This window comes from Vicugna pacos, chromosome 18 (assembly GCF_048564905.1).
Source record: "Vicugna pacos chromosome 18, VicPac4, whole genome shotgun sequence".
NCBI classification, from domain to species: Eukaryota; Metazoa; Chordata; class Mammalia; order Artiodactyla; family Camelidae; genus Vicugna; species Vicugna pacos.
The window spans coordinates 38475410-38500745 of NC_133004.1; the positions used below are offsets into that span (position 1 = coordinate 38475410).

Genomic DNA, 25336 nt, shown 5'->3' on the forward strand with positions numbered 1-25336 from the left:
GTGTTGGACCTACCCGACCACCGTGAGCTGCCCCTGACCCAAAGAGAGGGCTGCACCCCAGCAGCAGCCTTGGGCCACAAGCCTCAGAGGCCTGATCCCTCGCCTCCTCCCCCAGGTCCAGGATAGACTGCCAACCCCCAGGGGCCCCAGTCACAGCTCCCTGACTTCCTTCCGGCCAGCTCCTGCCCTGACCTGCGCACGACACTCACCCTGCCACTCAAAATGCTCTCTGCCCTTGGACATCTCAGGACTCGGGGCCTTTGCAGCCACTACTGCTTCTGCCTAGACACCCTTCTAACCTTGGCTGGGTGGCGTCCTGCGTGTCACTCAGATCTTTGCCCAGTGTCACCTCCTAAGCAAGAACCCCCCGCCACCGACCTGAAGCAGCCTCCAGGGGGACTCCATCCTATCTGGCTGAGCTGCCCTTGACGTCACGGCCCCCCCAGGCCTTTGCCCACTGCTGGGTCCCAGACCACCTTCCTGTGCACCTGCTCTAGCCACCTCTCAGTCACCTCCTGGTGGGAGAGACCCCCTTCCACGGCCCACTCCCAGCCATGCTGTTCCCTGTATGTCACAGCTCTGGGAACCAACACAAGCCAGGGGGTGGGGGCATCAGTCCAGGCCCGGCCCTTGGCAGACCCTCTGCTCAGAGGCTGAGCTCATGCTTTGGAAGGCAGCCACTGCCCCGATTCCCAGAGCAGACTCCCACTTATTACTGCCCCCACCAACCACCACCAGGCTCCAGCCTCCGCCAGACCCTCTCTCGGTGCCCCCAACAAGGTTCCAGCCTCCCATAGGGGGTGGGCACCTCCAGCACCTCGGACAGCAGATGGTCAGTTCCACAGTGTGGGTGAGGGAGCCTAAAGGCCAGCAGGGGTGGGGGACCAACATCCTCCCCTGGTGCTTCCACATGCCTCCCCGCCCCCCAGAGACTCCTGTTATGAGACCTGGAGCAGGGACAAAAGCAGCCCTAGGCAGAAACCTCCCTTCCCCTCTCACAGGGTTCCACTGCCCCGAGCAACTGCTCCCAGCTCTCTGCTCCCTCCCCCAGGCTGGGGGTCTGTCTCTGACCTGCAAAGACAGCAGGTGCCAGAGTAGAGAGGAAGGCACACTGAGCTAGCTAGCGCAGCTGCAGCCTTTTGCCGCCACCAAGCCGGTTGGCGGGGGAGTGGCTCTGTGATCAATCGGGCATTCAGAGTGGCACCTCCTCTCTCCAGAACAGCCCTGCAGGGCTGGGGGCTCAGGCAGAGTCAGACCACCCAGCCCCCATCCTCAGCAGCTCCCAGACCGCTGTGCAGTGTGACCAGGAGGCAACCAGCAAGTCCCACAGTGTGGTCCCTTCTCCCTCCCTTGAGGGACCACCATGTAACCGTTCAAAAGGATGGCAAAGATGACACTGTCCTAGCATGGGGGGCACTTCCCATAGGACTCAATAAAATGTGAAGTGGTAAGATGCAAGTTTGGACACAACCCATGACTTAACTGCTTGAAACAACAACACATGCAATAGGAAAAATAAAAACAACGGAAGGAAATGTATCACAGGGCTGGTGTGATTAGGTTACAAGAAGGGTGATGGGAGTTTCTTTTACCACTCAAATTTTTCTGTAATGAGATTATGGATGGGTGAAAGGAAGTGAAATTACTCTTTAATGAGTCTAGTACCTGCAGGTACTTGACATTTATTAACTCACTTGATTCCATCAGAGAAATGTTATGATCCCATTTGTGACTCAGAGAGGTTAAGTAACTCTTCCAGGGTCACACAGCAGGGGCTGAGCAAGGAGGGGCACTGGAGCTGGATCAGAGCCAGAACTCAGGCCCCTCTTGATCAGACAGGGGACAATGAGGAAAGAATCTAGAAGGTGCTACAGGGCTCTCTCCAGTAGAAAGGAGCGTCAGGGTCGGGCCTGGCTGGTGCCCAGTGGGATACACAGCTCCCACCCACAGTGGACCAAGTTCAGTCCACTCCATGCCTTTGCCCATACTCTTCCTCCAGGTCCCATGTCACCATCCTCTCTCCATTTGCATACTCGCCATCCTCAAGGCTGAACTCACACTTCCTCCAGGAAATCTTCCCTGCAGCCCACTCCCAGTGGTCAGCCCCTTGACCTCCCACAGCCCTGGCAGTAAATGCAAACATCCTCGCCTGGGTGACCACATGCATCCTTATCGGTCTCCCCGCCCCCGCTCTTAACCCACACAACCCGCTCTCCACCTGGTGGCTTCAGGGATGCAAACAACACGGAGAGTTCCCCTGCTCACATCCCCCAACAGCTCCCGTCACACTTAAACAAACCCAATCCCCCTGCCCGTCATCACCTGCCTCTGCCGCCTTCCCCAACCTCATTTCACACTCCTCTCTACTAGTCTTCTTTCTCTTTCTTAACAAACTAAACTCATCCTTGCCTCAGGACCTTTGCATCACTTGTTCCCTCACCTGGAACAGCCTTTCCCCTTTTGTTTCCTCTCGCCTGGGTTCTTCTCATGCTCAGAAATGCCTCCCATGAGGAAAGGAGGATTTGCCACCTTGGAAGGGGAGTCTGGGCCTCGACACGAGCCTGTACTGGGCAGTACTGTCCACGGGCCACGTGACACAACTCCCTCACCTTTACATGCTGGTTGTCTGGCTTTGCAAGGGACCTGGTTCTGTTAACTACCCACGCCTTTGGCTGAACATTTCCTTGACCCCACCCAGGGCCCCGATTGCTCAGTATGGCCCCTGGCTATTTTTGTCTCTCCAAACTTCCGTGCCAATCAGATGAGATGGACCATGTCTTACCCTGCTGACTGGAGTGTCATCAAAGCAGGGATTTGTGCCAAAGATGTTTATCACAGAATTATTCACCAAAGTGAAAAATAAGAAATAATCACAATTTTCAACTGCAGAGAGTGGAGTAAGAAAAATTTTCCTTTTGATTGAAAACTTTCCAGCCGCTTCCCACTGTTGTTAGGATGGAAGTGAAACTCCCTGTACAACCCCAAGCTGTCCACAAGCTGTCCCCACCCCACGCCACCCCCATCTCACCAGCACACTTCTCACTGGTCATGTACCAACCTGCACTCACTTTTTTTCCCTCCCTTATACTCAACATGCTCACTTCTGCCACTGAGCCTTTGCACGTGCTGTTCCCTCTGCCTGGAATGCTTCCCTTTCCTCATCTAGTAAACGATCACCCTTGGACCTCGGCTCCCACATCCCCTCCTCAGGGAAGGTTTTACTGACCTCCTGGACTGGGTCAGGCCCCAGTTATAGGATCTTACGACACTCGTGCCCCCCACCAGACCGGCAGTTCCCTGAAGGTCAGGACCACATCCGGTTTTGCTCAGAATGAGAGCTCCAGTGATTAGATGTGTGTCAACAGAGCCCTTGATTTATATTTGCTGAATGAACAGAATATTTTACAGCCATTGAAAATAACGGACGTGTGAGGTTTTTAATGACATGATCATATCAAAAGGAAAAAAGCAAATTTTCAAGTTGTACATGCAGCCTGATTGCAAACAGACAAGAAAAAGAGTAAAAGGATATAAACCAAAAATAGTAATAGTTACCTCTAGGGAGGATTATATGCAATCTTACCCCTGAATCAAATTTTCCAAATACTGCACAGTAGACTATCTTACTTTTATCACCAGAAAGATCCAATAGCTAATAGCTGTTCTCAACCCATTTGCCTTCAGAGCCGGTGTCTCCAGCCATAGCACCTGGCCTTACCCCTGCCCTGTGGGCACCCTCTGCCCACCAGCAGGAGGACTAGAGGTTACACAAGGAAAGCTCAAAGGGCATGGGTCTGGGTGGCAGACAAGGAGGCTGGTGGGAAGACAGGGCTTTTCTGCTGGGACAATCTCAGCGCCCAGAAGAAGAAAGAGTGGGGGAAGGGGGGCTGGAGTTTGAATCAGGCTGTGCTTTCTGACTTGGGCAAGATGCCATGCCTCCCTGGGCCTCCATTTCCTCATCCCTAAGCAGAGCCAACAGTAGTACCCACCTCCCGGAGTTGGAGGAGCATGAAAAGGAATAATGCACATAAAGCTTGTCAGTGCCCATTGCTAGTTAATTTTCCAAAGGATGTGGTTAGACATTAAGAAGACCTTCCGAGAACCACTGGTCACAGAGCGGCCCAAGTTGCCGCAGCTCTTTCAGAAGAACCACTACCCACCGCCCCCTCACCCCACCACCCTTGGTCCTGCGCACCTTCCTTGGAGCCAGTGGCCGCCGCCGTGGCGGAGGCTGAGGCTGATCCAGTGGACGTCCGGCCCATGGGGCTTGAGTGCTTCCCCCCACGGCCGGGGGGCTTCAGGCCACTGGGCTTCTGCATGGTGGTGCCACTCGGTGGGCAGAGAAGGGTCCGTGTAGGTCACGTGCTCTCCACCATTGTCACTCACCTGCAGGCAGAGAACAGGAGTGTCACATCACAGCGTCACCAGATGGCAGAGCACCCCCGACCTTGTGAGGTAGGGACCATGTTATCTCCATTTTCTAGATTGGGAATTTGAGGTACTGAGCAGCGGCTACAGGTGTGAGCCCAGCGTGGTGGTGGCGTTGCCAGGACATGTGTCCCAGTCTGCCAGACCCTGAGGTCAGGAACACTCTCTCTTCCCATGTCCTGGGCCCAGAAGGTGAGACTCAGGAGCAAACGGGCTCGGGGTTCTGCAGCGCTGACTGCGTTAACCCCAGCAACCCCACAGCAGGACCACGCAGGTCAGCAGAGCCACCACCCGCTGAATGCGGGTCTCACCACAGAGCACAGGCCGGCAGACTCTGACACGCACAGGCAACCCGGTGGTCACTCTCCAACAGCCCCCAACCATCTGGGACCTGCCAACAACTCACATCCCTCTTGATGTAGTGGGACAAAGCAGTATCTAATTTAATCAACCGGCCCATTGCTCAGCCTCACAGCCACACTCCAGGTCTTGGACTCACCATCCAGCACCCACCCACCCCACACCCGGTGTGGGGACGTACACACAGAGGAGCTTACACCTGCCTCGATCCCCCGCCACGATGGACTGGCCATGCCGTCTGCCTGTCCTTCTGCCGTTACAGCTCCCTGTTTATATGACTAAGCAGAGAAGGGGGCAATGCATATGGCATTCCGGGCACTTGCATTTGACAAAGGGGACTCCTAAGAGGGGAAGCCCTCAGTCTCCATGGTGATCAGTTCAGGGCACCAGGTGAAGCAAGTGGCACTGGAGGCAGGGAGGCTGGAGGAGTGGCAGAAAGGACAGGTCCGCTATCCCCTGCTCCTCCTGCATGGTTCTGTGTGCACACCCTCTCTTGCATAGATGTTCAGGGAAGGGTCACCACAGGCCAGGCCGTGTCCTGCCCCAGAGCCTCAGGCAGGATGCATCCTCTGTGTTGGGGAGTACCCTCTCCAGTGGGGAGAGGCGATGCAGAGCACCACAGACGGACAGAGGATTCTGGAGAAAGCATCACCCCCTAAGGACCTTGGGAAAAGGGAAATCAATGTCTTCTAGGCATTCAACTAATGCAGAGGGGATGCCACGCTCTTTGCCTGTCCAGCCGTATCCTTATCCCAACCTTGGTCACCGAATGTTATTCCTTTTTACAGAAACTTTTCTCCACTCTTGATCCATATGACTTATGTGAGCTGATGCCCAACCCCCACACCTGGAGTGGACAAGTGACCCAGGCCTGGTCAGAGCCCCATGGTTAATTGAAGGAAGATCATGTGACTCAAGGAGCATCAGGGCCTGGACTCTGGCAGGAACCTTTAGGAAGAGGTGCTTTTCTTGCTCTGGGGCTGCCTGGGTGTGGGATGGAAGCCAGCAGCTGCAAGGCCATCCCAGTTACCACACGGGAGAGCCTGCCAGGGAATGAAGCCAACACAGAGAAAACAGAGCTGAGTCCCAGGATTTGGAGGGCCTGGATCCAGCTGAACCTGAAGCTGGTCACATGAGCCCTACACTCACATCAGCCAACAAATCCTCACACACACAGGCACTGTTTTCTCTTTTTGCCTAAATCTCTTTGAGAGACACTGTCACTTGCAACCAAAAAAGTTCTGACTAATACAGAAGCCAACCCACAATGCTCACAGCAGGAATATGCCAAGTGTCCCCAACATGACTCTCAGGCCAGCAAGATGAGCCAGCGACATTACTACCCATCTTGGCACAGCCATGGGAAGGATCAGCTCCTCATGCAGGGTGGCTAGACATAAGAGCAGAGAAAATGAGCTCCCCCAAGGCACAGAGTGGTGGCACCTACATACCCAGGTAAGTTGACAGGAGTATGAGACAAGCCTGTCAGCCTTGGCCTGGCCCCCAGAACCTGCCAAATCCAACATCCTAATTCTCTGATAACTCCCTGACATCCTCCCAGGAATTCTGGGCTCCAGCAGTCACTCGCAGTCAGGCTTGGGTCAAGCCACAAACCACGTATCTGATAAAGATCATGTATTCACCAACTTATAAAGGTTCCTTACAACTTACTAATAAGACCTAATTTAAAAATGAACAAAAGACTTGAATATCCATTTTATCAACGAAGATATGTAAACAGCAATAAGCACATGAAAAGATGACCAAAGTCATCAGTCGTGGCAACGTGAAATGTGGATCAAACCCACAATGAGGTACTACTTCACGCCAACTGGAATGGCTAAATCAGAAAAACTGACAATACCAAGTGCTGATGAGGATGTGGAGTAATTGGAACACACATATTGCTTGGCGGAAACAAAAAATGGTACAACCACTTTGGAAAACTGACCGTTTCTTAAAAAGTTAAATATATACCTACCATATGACCCAACTACCCAAGAGAAATAAAAGCATATAGCCATATAAACATTTGTAAAAAAAAAAGAAAAAAAAGTGTTCATGTTTATTCACAACAGCCAAAACATGGAAACGACCCAAATGTTCATCAACTGGTGAATACGTAACACAGCGTTTACCTATACAATACTACACAGTCATCCCTCGGTATCCTTGGGGGATTGGTTCCAGGACCCCTGTGGGTACCAAAATCCGAGGATGCTCGAGTCCCTTGTCTAAAACGTACAGTACAGTCAGCCCGCCGTATCTGCAGGTGAGAGCCGACTGCGCTACTCAGCGGTAATAAAGAACTATGGATGTACGCAACAACATGGATGAGCCTCAAAAAAATTAATTTAAAAAATATATGTATGAGCCTCAAAAAGCATTATGCTAAGTGTAAGAAATCAGACACAAATGACTATATATTGTTTGATTCCATATATATGAAGTTTCAAAACTATAGACACAGAAAGCAGATCAGTGGTTACCTGGGGCTGAGAGCAGGGACTGACTTCAAACAGGCATGAGAGAACTTTCTGGGTGGTAGAAATGTTCTAACACTGGATTGTGGTGATGACTGCACAACTGTATGTTTATACTGAAAGTCATCAAACTGTACACTTAAAATGGGTGAATTTTATGGTATATAAATTAAACTTCAACTCTGAAAAAAAATCTATAAAAAATAAAATCCCTGAAGGTTCCCCACAGAAGTCGGTGCGTTGGCAAAAGAATGTGAATTTGAGATTTACAGAAAACAAAAAACCACCAAAAATGCCTCACTCCCAACCGTGGCCCTCCCTTACCCACTCTACTCTCATGCTCCAGCCTCGGGGCCTTTGCACATACTGTTCCCTCTGCCTAGAATGCTTTTCCCTCAAATATTCAGTATGCTGCTCATCTCCTTCAAGTATCTGCTCCAACGTCCTCTTCTAAGATTATAACTCTTCCCCAGCCCTCCCCACTTTTTCCCTGCTTTGTTTTTCTCCACTGCATGGGGACAGAACTTGGGTTTGTTTTATTTACTAGGATATCCTTAATCCTGACAGGGTACCCAAGCCTACAGGTGCCCAATAAATCACTTGACTGGATGAATGATGCTGGCTCATGGGGAGGCCCTCCTCACCCCCTCAGGGCCCAGCCCTCAGGACTGAGTGACTTGTAGTGATCAGCCCAGCTGGCTGTCTGATGCCTCGGCCTTTCATGCCAACCAGCCTTGCCACTGCTGACCTCGTGTTTCCTCACAACTCGCCTGGCACTCCCATCTCCCAGATTCTGCCTGTGCCTTTTCCCCTGCCTGCTTCACTTCACCTATTCCAACCATCTATGGAATACCCAGCCTGATGCCTCCTCTTCCAGGAAGCCTCCCAGGACCTTTGACCCCTAGAGACCTCAGGATCATATACACAGCCAAGGAAAGAGGATACTAGTCTCATATGCCTTCATCTTGCCTCCTGGGAGCCCACAGGCAACGCCAGGTGGGGCCACAGTCTCCTCTCTGAGAACACAGCCCCAGCACAGCTCCTGGCGCAGGGCTCATGATCCGGAAACCCTGTAGGAGAGCACATCTACTGTGGCCCAGAGGACAAAGGCCTTCAAGGTCACAAATCTCCAGGGACGCTCCTCCCAGGGGAGGCCTCCAGAGGCTCGCACAGCTGCCCTCCTGCCCTCCCAGATCCTGAGGACCCCAGCAGCGTCCAGGATGAAGAGCTTATTATGTTCCAGGCCTTAAGCGCTGGTGAGGCAGTGCTTATCTGACAGGCAGAGCAGCTCCTGCTCAGGGCAGTCCAGGGACTTGCCCAAAGTCACATACAGCTCAGCAGCTGTGCTGGAACCAGACCCAGGTCTGGTCCTCCACCTCCCCATACCACCTCGCCCAGACCTGGAATAACATTCGTGAGACCCCTGGCCTCTGGGGAGAGCACCCACGTGCCTCACTGACAAAGGAGACCAGAGGAGCTGGCAGGAGAGGGGAGCACTGAGGCTGCATCACTCAGTCCTGGGAGGGAGGGGGCTAGGGGAGGGGAGGTCAGCAGCCCACCCCAATCCACCCCCGCCCACCTCTAACACTGCTGGAGGGCGGGGGGAGCACAGGGAAGGGGAGATGGAGAGAAGAATGGTGAATAGGAAGAGGGGGAGGAGGCCCCTTTATGACTCAGCTTGCCTGTGGGATAGAGGAAGAGAGGGGTTTCTTGGAAAAAGCAGGACATGGGGATAAATTGGCCTCTGGCCACACTGCAGCCGACGGGGGAGGCCTGGGTGGAAGTCGCTTTCAGCCCCATGGAGGTCCCAACCCCAGACCCTCCATGAGTGGCTGTGGGACGCTGGCCTGGTGGGAGCCTCAGAGTCAGCCCCTGTGAAATGGGGGGAAGCATTGCTGCCTTGTGGGGCGTGTGGACGTGCGAGTCCGAGGAGGTGGCCCCACGAGCGTGCCCCCAGGCCTGGCGCACACACTGTGCGGGAAGGGCAGCATCACTGCGGTCTGGGCTGGATCATGTTCTCCGAAGGCCCGGGGTGCACACGCCGCCTCCCCCAGGGAGCCGGGGCCAGACAAGGCGGGTGTGGAAGAGGCGGGGGAGGACGGGTGGCATTCAGACCAACAGGCCCCCTTTGTGCCACCCTCAGCTGCCATTTACTGAAGACAAACCCAGGCTGCGTTTCAGGGTTTCCATTTCAGGGGCCTTGGAGGTGGCGGGCCACAGCTTCGGAGGGGGGGATGAGGCCCAAGAACTTTCCGCCAATCGACGGCCCAGGGCACGGCCCTGACGGAAGGGGGGAAAGGTGCCAAATAGGACAGTGGAAAGCCCGTGTCCTCCTGCCAGCGCTGCCCAGAGGGCACGGGACGGAAGCAGGCACCAGGAAGCAGGCTCCCAGAACCAGACCTCTGCTTGGAGACCTCGGCCATCGGCCACACCCTGGCCTCTCCTGCTGGGAGGGCGGCCCCCACCCCTGGGGACAGCTCTCCTGGGGACTGGTCCGAATGCTCCTCCTAGCCCCTAGGGGTCCCAGCAGTTGGGGTGCCCATGCTCCCCCTCCTCTCCTGAGCCTGCGACCCAAGTGCTAGGCCACATGGCAGCCAGAGATGGGCTTAGTATGGCCCCTGCCCATTCACCATAAGCCGGAAGGCTGGGACCACAACTGTACCATGGTGGGAGGGGGGTGAGCAGGTCTGTAACAGGGAGCACGAGTGGGGGATGGGGGCAGCTTAGGGAAACTGTGGGGCACAGATCACACTGTGCCAGGTCAACCAAACAGCTGAGGATTTAGAGTGCCTGAGAAGTGTGTGGGGGGTGTTATCCAGAGACTGAGAGGGACACTTGTGGGGGGTACCCCAGTCATGCCCAGGCATCAGGCTGAGGGGATGCAGAGCCACAGAGGACGTCAGGCAAAGGGTCTCACAGACCAGATAAGCCCTTCAGCCAAACTGCTCTGGGAGCTAATGAGGACAATTGTGGTGGGCGGGGTGTGGGCTGCTGTGACAGACAGCGGCTGGAGGGGACAGAGAGGGGACAGATGCTGAACAGGTGGCAAATAGTGGCAGGGGGTTGGGGGAGGTGGGGCCGAGGATGGTAGCAGACAGGACTATCTTTCAACACCGGGAAGGACTAGGAGAAGGGGCCAGGGCGGGGAGCTCATGTGGAGACACGCTAGGCGTGAAGTGACGGAGGCCTAGGGCACCCATCCGGCGTGTAGGGACCACAGGGCTCGACCTCAGGGCACCCCAACAACTGATGGGCATGAACAGGCCAGCTTTCGAGGAGAGGCTGTCGGGCTAGAGAGCTACTGGGCCTCCCCAGTCACCAGGGAAATGCAAACCCAAGCCGCAAGGAGATCCCGTTTCCCATCCAATCAGATGGGCGAAAAGTCAAAAAGCCAGGCGATACCAAGTTGCTGGAAAGGCCTCAGGGCCAGGGCTGGTGGGCGTGGGGCGGGCACAGCAGGTGTCCTAGAGACCCAGTAGGGAACCTTGGCCGTGGGTCCCGGGGGGCACCTACACGTGCTCATTCACAGCACCCCATGCAACAGCCAGGAAACGTGGTTTGGGAGCTGGGGCGGGGCAACTAGGGGCTTCATTTCTAAGATTTGTTTCCTTAAGTCTGTGCTGGGGCTGTGTTGGGCCGAGGAGGGGAAGGAATGTCAGTATACTTCCCTGCCTCGCACACACACGCACACACACGCACACACAGTTGGCATACTCAGAACTAGGGCACAGCCATGGCTCCAGAGCCCACTCCTTGCTATGTGGCCACCCGGCGACTGGATAGCTGGGGCCCTCCTGCCACTGGTCCAGGACGCTGGAAAGACATCAGCCTGGCTCTGCTGGATGGGGTCCCCCAGCAGGCCCAAGGAGAAGGGCTCGGGAACAACATGGCTCAAGTTGTCCCCTGACCTGCCTGTATTCCCATTTCACAGAATGGGAAACTGAGGCCCAGGGCAGGGAAGTGACCTTCTAAGACCTTCACCCAAGGTTACAGAACAAGTGAACAGGATAGTGAGAGTCAGCTGCCCAAAGGAAGAAAATTCATGCTGGGCAAGACAGTCCCAGAGACCAAAGTTGGAAGCCCAGGGAGGGGAGGGGCCTGGTGAGGTCATCCAGGAATCAGGGAAACAGGAAGGAACGGGCTCTGGTATCTGCCTTCCAGGCCAGCACACTGACCGAATCATCCTTCACTATTGCCTCCTTTACCTCTGATTTCCATGGCAGCCCCGTCCAAAACATCCAGGCCAGGGCAGCTACAGCAAAGCCACCCCATCTCCTGGGTTCTCCTCCCTAGGGTTGGAATTTGCACACTCAACTAAAAATTACCCCTGGGCAAAGGATGGTCATTACAATAAGTGGTGCTGGGTCAAATGGATAGCCACGTGGGAAAAAAAATCCTGATGCCATCCATGGCTGGCAGAATAGTGGCCCCATCCCTGGTACTTGTGAACATGTCAGTTTATGTAGCAGAAGGGAATTAAGGTTGCAGATAGAACCTCAGAATTAGAAGTTGCTAATCAGCTGACCTGAGATGGGAAGATTATTCTGAATTATCCAGGCAGACTCAATGTAATCGCAAGGGTTCTTACAAGTGGAAGACAGAGGCAGAGAGAGAGCAGCGTGCAAAGGACCCACCCGACATTGCTGGCTTTGAAGATGAAGGCAGGGGCCAATAGCCAAAGAACATAGCGGCCTCTAGAATCTAGAAAAGGCCTCTAAAACACAGATTTTTCCTTAGAGTCTCCAGAAGGAATGCAGCCCTGCTGACATCCTGATTTTAGCCTGGTGAGATCCATTTCAGACTTCTGACCTCCAGAAGTGTAAGATAATACATTTGTGTTGTTTTAAATCACTATGTTTGTGGTCATTGGTTATAGCAGCCACAGGAAACTAATATGCTCACTTCACATCATACACAAAAATCAGTTCCAGATGGACGGCAGATCTAATGTGAAAGGTAAAACGTTACAGTTTTTAGAAGATGTGAGGAAAGATCTGCCCAGCACTGAAGCAGGCAAAAATTTCAACACAGAAAGTGCTCAAAATAAAGGAAAAGATGGATAAACTGGACCATATTAAGAACTTCTGTGCATCGAAGGATACCACTGGGTGGGGGAGAGAGACAGAGAGAGAGAGAACTTGCAATTCCTGTATTCTACAAAGGATTCCTACTCAGAATATGGAGAGAACTCCACAAATCGAATTTGAAAAATCAGCAAAAGACTTGAACAAACATTTCACCAAAAATAAGAGTGTATTCAGAAGACCAATAACTATATGAGAAGATGTTCACGTTCATCAGTCACCATGACAACACTACAGCCACCGGAATGTATAAAATGAAACACTGACCACACCAAGTGTTGGTGAGGATGTGGAATACCCAGAACGCTCATGCGCTGCCAGTAGGAGTGGAAACTGGTCTAAGCAATGTGGAAAACAGTCTGGCATCACACACTGAAGCCGAGCATGACCCAGCAGTCCCACTCCTAGGTTTGCTGCCACAGAAAAGTGCACATACATGCACCAAAAGACACAGACTATTCCTAACACTCCCGAACTGAAAATAACCCAAATATCCATCATGCTAGGATGAATCAATAAGTTGTAGTGTTTATTCACACAATGGAATAAAACACAGCAATGAGAATGAATGAACTGAAACCACATGCAAGAGTCTCCAGTGAAAGCAGGCAGATGTAAAAGTGCTTCGAGTGGGACTGTATGCTTCCACTTAAAAAGAAGTCCAAAGGCAGGCAAAATTTATTGATGGTGCTAGAGATCAGAGAAGGAGTCACCCTTGAGTCAGGGGTATCAACCTGAAGGAAAACAAGAGGGGCTTCTGGGGAGCTAGCGGGTTCTGATTCTGAATTTCAGTGCTGTCTTACAGGTGTTTCAGTTTGAAAAAATCCAACGAGCAGTACACTTATGACATGCACACTTCTCTGTATAGATGTTGTACTTCAACAAAAAGTTTAATTACCTGAGCTGGGGGTGGGTGGCAGCAGGAGTAGAGGAAGCAAGGAAGGCCCAGATTGCTGAACCAGGGGTGGTCCCTGCTACTTCGGGCCTTCCCCCCATCAGATGGCCCCAGCCAGCACCTAACCATGTGGACCTACTGGAGCATCTGTCTCCTCCAAGGTTCTGTGGGCTCCCCATGGGCAGGCCCAAGCCCCACAGAGCTCAAGCACCCTGGGCCTTGCACACAGTGGTTCCCTAAAGAAGGCACCTGAATCAGCACCCCAGCATCCTCTCACTCCCAAGCCTTCCCCTGCAAATGGGGAGGAGGCTGAGCCCACAGGTCCAAGCCTGGCCTCCCACCCACATGAGGAAGGGATGCAAACCAGGGCCCATGAGAAGAGTCAGGGTGTGGCAGGCAGGAAAAGGGATGAAGCAGGCAGGGGGCCACGGGCACCATCTATACCTCTGAAGGGCCAGCCAGGGCTGCTGGTGGGGGAGGGGCAGAACTTGGTAGCCCTAGGGATGAGGTCAGTCACTAACAAGCCCTCAAAGTCAGTGTTTTCTTTTATTGCTTCCAGAAAGGCACTCCTCCTTCATGTCCCTAGCCACCAAATTCTGGCGGAATGCCACCAACACCCAGCCACACCCATAGACACTCTGTCATATCTCCAGGCCTCTGCACAAGCTGATCCTCTGCTGGAATGCCCTTCCTCTTATTCACTGGCAAAATCCCTCACCTCTGAGAGAAGCTTTAAAGGGGAGGTTTTTTGCATATTTTGTTCCGTGCAGGGTTCTTGGTACCTAGGACAGCGCCCAGCACTTAGAGGAGCTCAAAATATGTTTAAGGAAAACATGAAGCAATTTAATGCCTTCCTTTGCCTCCATCATCCTTCCTATGTTGACTTGAAGGCTTATAGCAGATTGTCCCACCCGGTGGCCACACTCACTGGCCAGCTTGGAGCGATCTCTGGGAAGGACAAAGAGGAGTAACTTAACATTCCAACTAACTCGCATTCCTTCTGGAAATCCAGCACCAAGCACACCGGGAGCCTAGGCTCACCAGGTGTGGGCCCAACAAGCAAAGGATCAGGTAGTGGGCCCCCCATGCCTGGGGGAAATCAAGCAGAGACAAAGGCCTGCTTCAGTGCCTGCTGCCCTGAGAGGCTCTCACAAGCCTGCACAGCCATTATTACTGTCAATAGCAACATTAATGGGAGCTGCTAAGCATCCCCACCCCCAGGGCTGGCCCACTGCAGTGAGGGGAACCCCATGCCCACTCTCTCCATCACAGGAGTGTGCGCTTCACTGTGCCTGACTGGGAAACTGTGCAGGTGTACTGGGTGCAGGGATGCGGGTGGGATGGGGCTCTACCCCTACCGAGTTGTTCCAGCCCAAGGAGCCACCGATCGGTAACACTGGTCCCACTGCAAGCACATCTAAGCCTTTATAGATATTAACTTGCTCAGTCTTCACGACAGCCCTGTGAAGGAGGTGCAGTTCAACGAGCTGCACTTTACCAATGAGGAAACTGAGGCCCAGAGCCGGCAAGTCGCTTGCCCAGGGTGACGCAACTGAGCAATGGCAGAGGTGGGATTTGAACTCAGGTCCTCTGGCAACGGAGTTTATGTTCTTAACCCCTTCTATTTACTCCCTCAGAACTAAGACCATCTCCTCCAGGCACCAGGTTGGGGGAACAAGGGCACAGACTGAAGCAGGAGGCTAGCAGGGTGCCTCAGGGCTTAAGTCTGTGGCACCTCTGCCAGCAGGCCCAGCCCCCGCCTGCCTCTGGCCTACCAGCACACCTTCACCCTTCTTGTATCCCTTAACCAACTCCAGGGGCCCAGTGGGTACACCCAGGGCTCTCTGCACACACCCTTGTATCCCAGCCCTCTCCCCACCCCCGGCATCCTAGCAGGATGGGGATTCTCCGGCAGAGACTAGTCCTGGTTCACAGGGTCTCATCAAACCCTGCAGCCCATTAGGCCCTCAGGCCCTCGTGGAAAGGATCAGCAGCAATGCCAGCCCCAGCCCCCGGCTCCCCTGCCGCTGCTGGTAAGGACCCTCCAGGAGGGGGATTAGAAAGCTCAGAGGCGGCTGCCATCCTCCCCCACCCTCTGCAGTCTGGACCTTTTTTTGCCTGGGACCCTACCCAGGACCACGTTGTCCAGCCCCGCCCTGGAGTTTCTGCCCCTCACTTAGGCAGTCATGTTATATATAGCACGGGCTTACACCAGACAATGTGACAGTACGAAGCCACTCCAAACTCCTTATCCCCCTTGGATCTGGCTGCTAGAAAGCTCGGAGTCAAATTACTGCCAAGAGAAGGTGCAGCAGCCCCCTCCAGCTTCATCTGATATTTGCTGCCCTGGGTTTCCTCTTGCCCTGATTTTTTCACGTCTTTTTCATCTTGTTATACTGCATTTATCTTTTTAAATCATCTCAGGTCCTTTCTGGAATCAGACAAAGAACACACAAGACCTTTGAGGACATCTTCCATCCTCTGCCCCGTGTTCCCAGTGCCCAGCACAGCCCTTGGTTTGAAAGAAACTGAATGTGAGAGGAGTGAGTGAAACCACAGACAAATTTATGCCAGGACCTGTCTACAGCAGGAAAGGGGACAGCCTGAATGGGATCAAGATACAAGGTAGCAAAAAAAAAAAAAAATTCAGAAGACACCAAATGTCATTCCCTCCTTCATCACAGGGTCCCACAACCAGACGCCCGACCTCACGCTGAGCCCCGAGCAGACACTCTGCTCTGCTGCCCAAAACTCTACTTTACTTTTCTCCCTCTGTGCCCGTCAGGAAGGGGGTCCTAATCTGCCCCAAGTCTGCCCATCCTTCAAGGCACAGCCCAGTCCTGTCCTCCCTCTTGTCCTTCCCAACCACCCCGTGCCTTGCCTCCTCCCTCTCTCCATGTAACCCTTGTGATGACTTGAACCATTGCCGGGGCGGTGACCCCGCTGAGCACGGAGGTATCTCTCCTACCCTGGCCTTAAAATGTTCCTCAAAGGTACTGATGTGGTTTACACTTTCAGGAAGGGGGCTGATGTCTTCCTAATTCAGCAAAAGCTTCTTGAAGGCAGGCTCCAAAACGAAGGTATCCCAACACCGAGGGGCTGGTTTCCAGCCAGCCATCACCCGCGTCCACCCTTGGTGCTGGATGTTGGAGGGCGGGGCTGGGGTACCCTGGGGAGGAGCTAGGGCCAGGCTGGGTGCACGCAGGAGCAGATTGGCCCTGGACACCTCAGGGTCACACCCTCAGGGAGGAGAGATTAGAAACCCAGGCGCGCGTTGTGAGCCTCACACTTCCCCCTCTCACAGAGAAGGAGCCAAAAGGGCAAAGAGTGGAGGGAATGAGAAGTGGGTGTCTTTCTGGGCTGCAGTTGGAGTCACAGGTAGATTCCAGGGCTAGAGCCAGAGCTGCTCAGTGAAAACGGAAGATGTTAAGTGGCCAAGGCCCCAAGTTTATGCCTTGTTAATAAAAACCACCTGGTATGTTCTTTTCATTCAGAGAGGAAATGTTTCATTACCAGTTTAAAGCATTTCCTCTGAAAACATGAGTTCTGGGTTACTGTTTCTGTGGGCCAACCCTGGCAGTGCTGCCCAGAGAAGAGTGGTGGGGCAGGGTGGGTCCCCTGATGACAACCGGCCCCCCCTTCAGTCCCCAGGGGCTGAGGAAAGAGTGTACCCTCTGCTCCTGAGCCAGGGCTGGAGAGGCCAGCGGTGGGCCCCCAGGGGCGGCTGTGCCCCCCACTCACCCATCCCCCCCAGCACACCCCCCACCCCACCCGACGCTGTCCCAGCACTGTCTCCCACCCCCAGCCCCAGAGACTACGTGGCCTACCCTCCACCAGCCGGGGGGATGGGGTGGGTGCCCTCACCCAGGCCGGGTCCATTCCTGTCTCTGGCACCCACAGACTGAAGGGAGCCCCTTGCGTGGTCCTGCGGCCTTAAGCTGAAGCCACCATTCTGGATGGCCACGTCGGCAACCCAGAGAGCAGCCTACAGGGAGAGAAGAGACAGATGCACCGGAGAGGACAGAGAAGATGACTCCGCAGTCCAGAGAGAGGAAAGCCGGAGGAGGGGCTGCCTGCCAGCTTCCCGGGTCCTGGGGGAGCCAGGCTGCTGCCTGCAATTGTTTCCTGCAAAGTTCCTTTCCTCTTAACTCCCCTTTCACTTAACCTAATTGGAGGCGGTTCCTGTTCCCTGCAACAAAATAATCCAAACACACGTGTCAGGGCCCTCCCCCCACCGTCCTGCTCAAGGCCAGGCCTGCCCATCAAGCCAAGTTCACTGATCAGTTTGTAAAAGGTGAGGCCTATCTAGGTAAAGCTGTGCTGGGAAGGCAAGGCACAGCCAGCTCAGGGTGGGCCCTGAGAGCCAGATAGTGTCTGGACTTTGTACCTGAGCCAGTGGGGTGGAGGTGTCAGAGGAAGGCATGGCCAGAATCTTCCTTCCAGGAAATGAACTAGGTAGGTAGGTGTGTGTTGAGGGGTGGGAGTGGGGCGGGGTGGAAGGAAGCCTGTCTTCCAGGCTTAACAAATACATGGGGAGCAAACAGGCAAGCTTCTCTACATCTGTAAAATGTAGACAAGATATGCACAAACTAATATATGTATTTAAAGAGCTTAAGCGGGGGAGGGTATAGCTCAGTGGTAGAGTGCATGCTTAGCACGCACAAGGTCCTGAGTTCAATCCCCAGTACCTCCACTAAAATAAATAAACAAATAAACTTAATTACCTCCTCCCCCCCCCAAAATGAATAAAGAGCTTATAACAGTTCCTGGCAGAGTAAGCACTCAGTATGCATTAAGGTTTTTTTTAAACTACACAAAGACTGACATTCTCCCAAGGACCACTGGGTAGGTGCTTTGGTCTGACTGTGTCCTCTCCAAATTCACAGGTTGAAATCCTAGACCCCAGGGCAATAGTATTAGGAGGTGGGCCTTTGGGAGGTGATTAGGTGATGCCTCACAAATGGGATTAGTGCCCTTGTAAAAGAGAGCCCAGGGAGCTCCCTCACCCCTTCCACCACTTGAGGATCCAGAAGTAAGGCTGACACGGAAGAGGGCCCTCACCCAACCTTACTGGCACCCTGATCTCAGGCTTCCAGCTTCCAGAACCATGAGAAATAAATTTGTTGTTTAAAAGCCACCCAGTCTGTAGTATTTTGCTGTAACAGCTAGAACTAAGACAGCAGGGAACCAACAGGGTCAAGAATGCAGCTTCTCTTCTCCAGGCATGGAAGCAGAGATAGGTAGATGGTATCAAGAGGGCAAGATCAATCTTTAGGGTGGCAGGGCCAGAGCAGAGGGAGCAGGGATGGCTGGGACTGCGGGGGTGGTGGCCTTCCCATCACCAAGGGAGGCTAGACTAGAGCAGAGAGAGCAGCCCAGGGAGGAGGCTGCACTGAGGCCGAGAACAGCAGGGCCTTGGGCGGGGCTGACAGGAGGACTGCCTGACAGGGGACTAATAGCTGGGGAGGGAATGGGCCACTTGTGTGTGTGGATGAAGGCTGGGGGACCATCCAGTACAGCAGCAATAACAAACCCTGGGCATTGGCTCCATCACAGTACATACACACATCCATTCATTCAATTCTCAACAGCCCTAAAAGGTAGGTACTTTAAGTTTCCTCATTTTATATATGGGGAAATTGAGGCAGAGAGAGATACAGTGATTTGTCTGAGGTCACACAGCTAGTAGGTGGCAGAGCTGGGATTTGAACCCAGGCTGTCAGGCTTCAGCATCCAAACTTTAAATCCTCAAAGTGGACAGCAGATGCTGAAAAGGGATTGATGCCTCCCAAGTGGGTGGATCCCCAACTTGGGATTTCAGGCTCTGGGTACAGAATTCCAGGAACCTCCTTCTCAGCCTGCTGGCTGCAACTCAGAGCTTACACGTGCACATTCCCTCCCGGTCCCCTTCGCCAGGCTCTTCTGTCTTTGAAACTCCTCTACGTCCCAAACCCCTCCACCAGTCCCAGAACCTGTACCCCAACACCCCTCCCAGGCCAGGAACCTCAGATGCCAATGCATACCGGGCTTCTGGAGAAGGGCGTCTAAAGAGCCCCACCTGGGTAAGTAGGAGGGACGGAACAGTCCCTTCCCTCAGTAGAACTTCCCCTGCCTTAAACCCCACACCTAAATCCTTTGCTGTTCCTCTAACCCACCAGCCACCAGGCCTACTGCCTCCTTTTCTGACTCCAAGCCCTTGCCTACGCTATTCCTCTCCCTCGAGTCCCCTCTGGCATTAAACTTCTACAGTGGGCTCTATCAAGCTTCCTGATCCACCCCATCCTCCAGGTGTCCCTCCTCTGTGCTCCCAGCTCCCTCATCCCTGCACTCAGCAAATACTGCTGGGCTATGTTTCCTGGGGGCAATAAGGCCCCAAGCCTGTGTACCTGCCAGCCCCTGGCAGTGCTGGGCCAGGTGACAGCAGCTGGATGAATGAAAGGCTCATTGTTTACATTACAACTGGTGGGGAGTCTTGCCCCGTGTGGTACTCCCTTCACCCTTCTCCTCTGCCTGCAGCCATAGGCCAGCACCACCCCTACTAGCCTCCCTTGGGTATCTTATAAGGGCAAGGGCAGCCACCCTCATTCTGGACTCCCATTTCTCACCCAGAAGGGAGAAGTATCTCAGAGGTTGGGGGATTTGCTGCTGGTTGTGTTAGCTCAGGAAGCTGCTTGGGTACCACAAGGTACCCTCTCTGCCTGTCTTTCCCAGGGTGGGGCTGAGGCTTGCGTGGCAGTGCCCAGTGGGCACCCGCCCCGCCCAGGCTCCGTCTGAAGGACCCAAACGGGAGGGCCCTGGAGGCCCAGCGAAGCATCCTCCGCGCGGCCACGGCCCCTCCCTGTGGGGAGGGCAGAAAATGTGCTGCCTCACCAGCCACGAGCGCCAGCTTTGGGGGGGCTCCCCTGCGGGAAACCGCCCCACCCCAGTCTCCCCCTACCCACCACCAACCATGCACTTCAACCAAGTTTTGCAGACGGCATCGGCCAGGCGACTCCAGACAGCCGAGCGGGGGCTTCGTGTCCTCCCAGACCCCAGGTCTGGCGAAGGGGGCTGTGTAGCCGCGCCCACCAGGCTCAGCCTCCCTGGATCTCTGAATCCAGAGCCCTGCGGCAGGTCCAGCCGCCCAGCGCTGCCCTTGGGAGGAGGGATTGGCGGCCCCCCAGGAGATGTGCCGAACTCCCGTTGAGGGCAGCGAGGGTGCTGGTGATGTTTTCACTAAGGGGACCTGAAGCCCTGGAAGGGTTCCCCAAACGCCAGCAGTGCCCCCATCCTGGCCTGCAAGCGACGGGGAAGTTAGGGGTGCACCCCAGGACCAGGTCCTGCTCAAGCCGACCCGCCGGCCCCCGACCTTTCAGCCTCTCACACACCCGGACAATGCCTCCTGGCCGGCAGCCCCGCTTCGGACCAGGCCGGGGCTGCCGCCACCTCCCGCATCCCTCGGTCCTTTGTTGCCCGGCGAAACCCCTCCCTCGGGGTTCCTCCGACTGCTCCTACCTTCGCCCCTCCAGCATCAGGCTGAACGGCGGGCGCCCGGGCGCCCGGCACCCTCCTCTCCAGACCCGGGCGCCGCTGGGGCAGAGGATGCTGCGGCCCCTCCCCGCGCGCCGCTGCCCACCGGCTGCAGCCCCTCCTGGCGCCGGGGACTCCGCGTTCGCGCTTGGGGCCCCGGCCTCGCGCCGCGTGTGCGACGGCGGGAAGGCGAGAGGCGCTGACCCAGGCAGCCCCGGCCGCCGCCTGAGCTCCCGGCTGCCGAGCCGAGCCGAGCCGAGCGGTAGCGGAGCGAGCGGCCGGGCTCCGGGAGGGAACAAAAGGGGCCGGCGCTGGGACGGGCGCGGGAGGGCGGGGCCTGGCGCGGCGGGGGTCAGGCGCGCTCTCGCGCGGCCTCGCGTTTGTCAGGCCGCGGCGCCGCGCCGCAAGGGGGCGGGCGGGCGGAAAATGCGGCGGAACTCGTTCGCCGCTCCTAGCTGTCAATAACTGGGCGTCCGGGGCGCGCCAGCCCCCACAGCAGCGCGGGGCACCTATTGGCGCTTCAATTTTGTTTGGCGAAAGAGCATCCTTCAGCTTTGTTCTGCTCACAAGGATGTCCCAGACCAATGGGAGAGATGTTAGCTCAGGAAGCTGCGGAGAGGGATGGGAAGGTTCCTGGAGTTTCCGGGAAGGCTTCACCGGGGAGGTGACGTTTGAACTGGACAGGAAGGGATGAGGAGAGGACAGTGTAGTTGAGGTGCGAACTCCAGGTCTTATTGAGCTGTCCTGAGGCCAGAACGGGTGGGGACCAATGGCACGGGTGTCTTGGTGATCTGCTCCCAACGCGTGTTTGGAAAAAGTAGTACTTAAGGTACAGACTGAACCCTTCACCCTCCTCCCCGGGCAGGATCTGTCTCCTTGAGATATCAAAGGATTGACACAGCCACCCGCCCCCCCTCCCCCTCCCCCTCCCCCCCGTAGGTCAGGGGCAGAGGCTGAGTGGCAGCCCAGGGATAAGAAGTAACTGAATTCCAACACCCAAGGTGTCGGACCGTGGTTGGCCGTTTTTCACCCTTTCCTCCTTGATAAGCTAACCTCAGTTCCTTTCGCCTTAGTGGTTCTTCCCCACTTTCTTTGTTTGACAAATCATCTTTCTCCTTCAAAGCTCAGCTCCCTTGAGTGTGGGAATGTGGATGTGCCGCGGAAGGTATGGTCTGTATGGTGAGAATCTGCGGAGAGCAGTCTTGTTTACATGCCCTAAGGCACCCAGAACAGTGCCTGGCCAAGGGTGGACATTCAATGACACTTGTTGAATGGATGAGATTTCTGAGTTGCTACCAACCACCCCTCCACTACCCTGGTATCCATAATCTTTGAGAAATGCATTAACCTCTTGAACTCAGTTCTCCTGCTGATAAATTGGGGGAAGCGTTTTACTTCAGGTCAGCAAACGGGTCATGGTATGATGGTGGAGGCTGGGCACTAGACCAGCCCTGAGAAGGTCCCCGGCTGGTGAGGGAGCCTGACCTGGAGATCAAGGCTAGAGTAAAGTGTGGAATGAGCCCAGTGGAGACAGAAGGCTTCTGGAGGAGGTGTCAATGGGATGGGGAGGTAGGGGATTTGAAGTAGAGAGGGATGTGTTCAGGAAACAGGGAGTGAATTGCCCCATGTGGCTGAGATGGACAGTCCTGCTACTGAGAAATAAGACCTGAGGCAAAGCGCATTGATAAGAATCCAGCTCCATCACCTACCAGCTAATGGGCAATCGTCTCTGCACCTTGGTTTTCCCATCTATGAAATGGAGCTAGTGACACATTGCCTCCTAGGGTCATTTTCAAGGTTGAGTACATTAATCTATATAAAGTTCTAAGAGCAAACAGTGCCTGCATTCACGAAATGTGGACTTTCTTTTCAAAGGGCAAGGTTAGAAAAGGACTTGAGTGCATTTTAGGAGTCTGGATTTTCTCCTGTGAGCAGTGATTTCTAACAGGGACTTCTCTTGCCACGGAGAGGAGGAAACACAAAGAGTAAAGGGCAGGGCTGTTGCAGGTTGCTCTCCTCCTAAGAGCCTGCCTGGGAATTAGTGTGCCTGGAATGACATCAAAGGTGGTAGCGGTCCTGATGACGGAAAGCAGGTAGGACTCAATCAGAAAAAACTCAGAAAGTTCTCCTGGCAGCTGGTGGGGATAAGCTAAGCCCCTAAGAGACCAGCAGGAAAACTGTGGGGCTCCAGACTAAAGCTGGCTGGGGGATGCTTTGGGGAGGGAGCAGCGTAGGACACAAAGGGAGAGGTCCAGGCCAGGCCAGAGGTTCTTAAGCTTATAGGGGCACACATGCCTTTGAGACCCTGAAATCCATGGGGACTCTTGCCAGAAACATGTAATATGCTCACACACACACACAGACGGGTTCAGACAGTTCACAGATCCCTTGAAGCCCCAGGTTCTAGGGCAGGAACGAGAGCTCAGAAAAAAACAAGGGTAGGGAGGTTGTAGCAGGAAGAGTGATTTCTCCAAATCGTGGGGGAGGTTGACCTAGATCAAATGGCGCCAGGGCCCTGGGGACACCTCTCCCTTCTTTAACACCTGAGGCTTCTAGACCCAGGAAATTGGCCAAAGTTCCCAGGACCTCAGCCCATCAGAGATGGACTAAGAAGTATCCTTGTTGGAAATGAACCACCATTTAGCCCCAGCCCCTCCTTGCGCAGGTGGGGAAACTAGAGACAGGGCTGTACCTAGGTTCTGCTGTGATGCACCAGAGTTCACCTGTGCCCCCTGGCAGGTGCAGCCACCACCTCCTGCCCTCCTCCCATCCCTGGCCCCCACCAGCCGCCTCCCTCACTGACAGTCCCCCCCACCCCCATGGTATTCAGAGCAGCAGTGAGCACCACAGTGTCCTAGCTTCCCCTCACCTGGACGGTGGGCGGAGCTGCAAAGGGGCAACTCAGCTGAGAACACCCCCGCCCTTTCCGCTGCCCAGCTTGTTCTGGGCGAGAGAAGATCGCTACTCTCTTGTTGAAGCTTGGATTGGGGGTTTCTGCTTCCTGTAGCCAAACAAACACTGTAGATGTGACGGGTGGAGCTGGGCACAATGCCCTGGGGCCAGGCATCAGGTCTGGGGATGGGGGGAAGGGGGAGGACTGGGGGGGGAGGGGGCTCTCCCCACAGACCTCTCGCCCAGGCCTTTTGTCTCCACAGAAAGTGCTGATTTGGTCATTTTCTTGCTGACATTGGCTGTGACTGGCAACCCCGTGGTGGTGGTGTGGGGGGTGGGTTCATGGGTAGAGCATGCTGGGAGTAACTGGGGGGCCAGGGCAGAGCTCTTGGGGGCCTGCAGTGGGGCAGCCCAGGAGTGGCCTGGCTGGCTTGAAGGTTGCCACCTCCTGGCATGCTTCTGATTGTTGGAGGCAAAAACTCAGGAGGCTGGAAGTTCTAGAGCAAGTTCTGGCCACTCAGGGCAATTGCTCCAGGAGTCACCCTTTGACTTCCTGAACACTGTGGGTCAGTTCTTTTTTATATGTGGTAGGACCTGGCTGTTGTCTGTTTGTCTATCCAGTCTCTATCCAGTCTATCTAATAACTCCTGTGATGCTCACCAAATATTCTAGAGCTGGTGTGATTATGATGTCATTTTAAAGAAAAGGAAACCGAGTCACAGAGAGGTTAAGGGACAGGCCCGAGGTCACACAACTTGTGAGTCCAAGGTTAGCCAGGCCCCCGGGGCTGCAGAGCTGGGCTCCGCTCATCTGTGAGGAGATAGCAGGGAGATAGAAGCCACCTGAAACTCCAACCCAAGCTCTGCTTTCTCCTCGGCTTTATGACCCCGGGCAGGTGACCCAGGAATCCTGCCTCCTCTACAGGGCTGATGGCAAAGTGCCAGCTCCACGTGCACATGATGAGTGCCTACTGTATGCCTCATTGTGTATTCACGGTATGCCAGGCACCATTCTAGGCACCTGAGATTCTGTAAACTCATGTAATCCTCAGGATGTCTCGGGAGCAGGGGCTGTACCCGCCCCATTTACAGGGGAGGGTCTGAAACTTGGCTGGGTTCACAGGCAGGTAGGGAGCAGCGCCCTGTGTGATCCAGGCCGCCGGGGGCCAGTCTGTCTTTTCATCCCTACACTTCTGGCCTCTCAGACGAAGCGGTGGCTGTGAACACATAGCAGGAGGGCACCTGCAGCCGTTGGGGAGGCACAAATCCTCAGCTGAGGCTTAAAAAGGTGGGGTGCTTCTCCTTGGGCGACTCCTGAATGAGCTCCTTCAACACAGGGCCTGGAAAGGGGGGCCTGTGGAGGGAAGAGGCCACCCCCTCCAAGGGTGGACGACACTCACTGAGAAGCAGGCAGACGTGCATCTAAGGACTTTGCTGCCACCGTGGTTCCTGCTGGGGTGGAAATCTGCCTCTGGGAAGAGGCCTTAGGTGCCTCTGCCCTCCACACCCCCCAGGGTTACTTCTTCCCTAGGTCCCCAGCTGGGCCACAAGTACCCGGCCTCCTCTCGCCAAGGGAAATCTCTAGAAGGTGCTGCCTGCAGGGCCCCTCTGCTGTCCCTTGCTTTCCAACCTCACGGCCTTCCCTCATAGCTGCTGTGTCTTAGGCCTCTCTCCACGTCCCCAAGT

The 25336-nt window shown here is 54.8% G+C and overlaps 1 protein-coding gene across 2 annotated transcripts in view; it reads right to left on the bottom strand.

Annotated features, from left to right (window-relative positions):
- CLIP2 (CAP-Gly domain containing linker protein 2) overlaps positions 1–21064 on the bottom strand; it is a 65389-nt gene extending 44325 nt beyond the window's left edge. For both annotated transcript variants that reach the window (XM_072943093.1, XM_072943092.1), the window contains exons 1-2: positions 20745–21064; positions 4196–4386 (exon numbers count right to left, since the gene is read on the bottom strand). In XM_072943093.1, coding sequence (XP_072799194.1) covers positions 4196–4319 — 124 coding nt within the window. In that variant the 5' untranslated portion in view covers positions 4320–4386; positions 20745–21064. The remainder of the gene's footprint in view (positions 1–4195; positions 4387–20744) is intronic.
- Positions 21065–25336: the final 4272 nt, after the last annotated feature.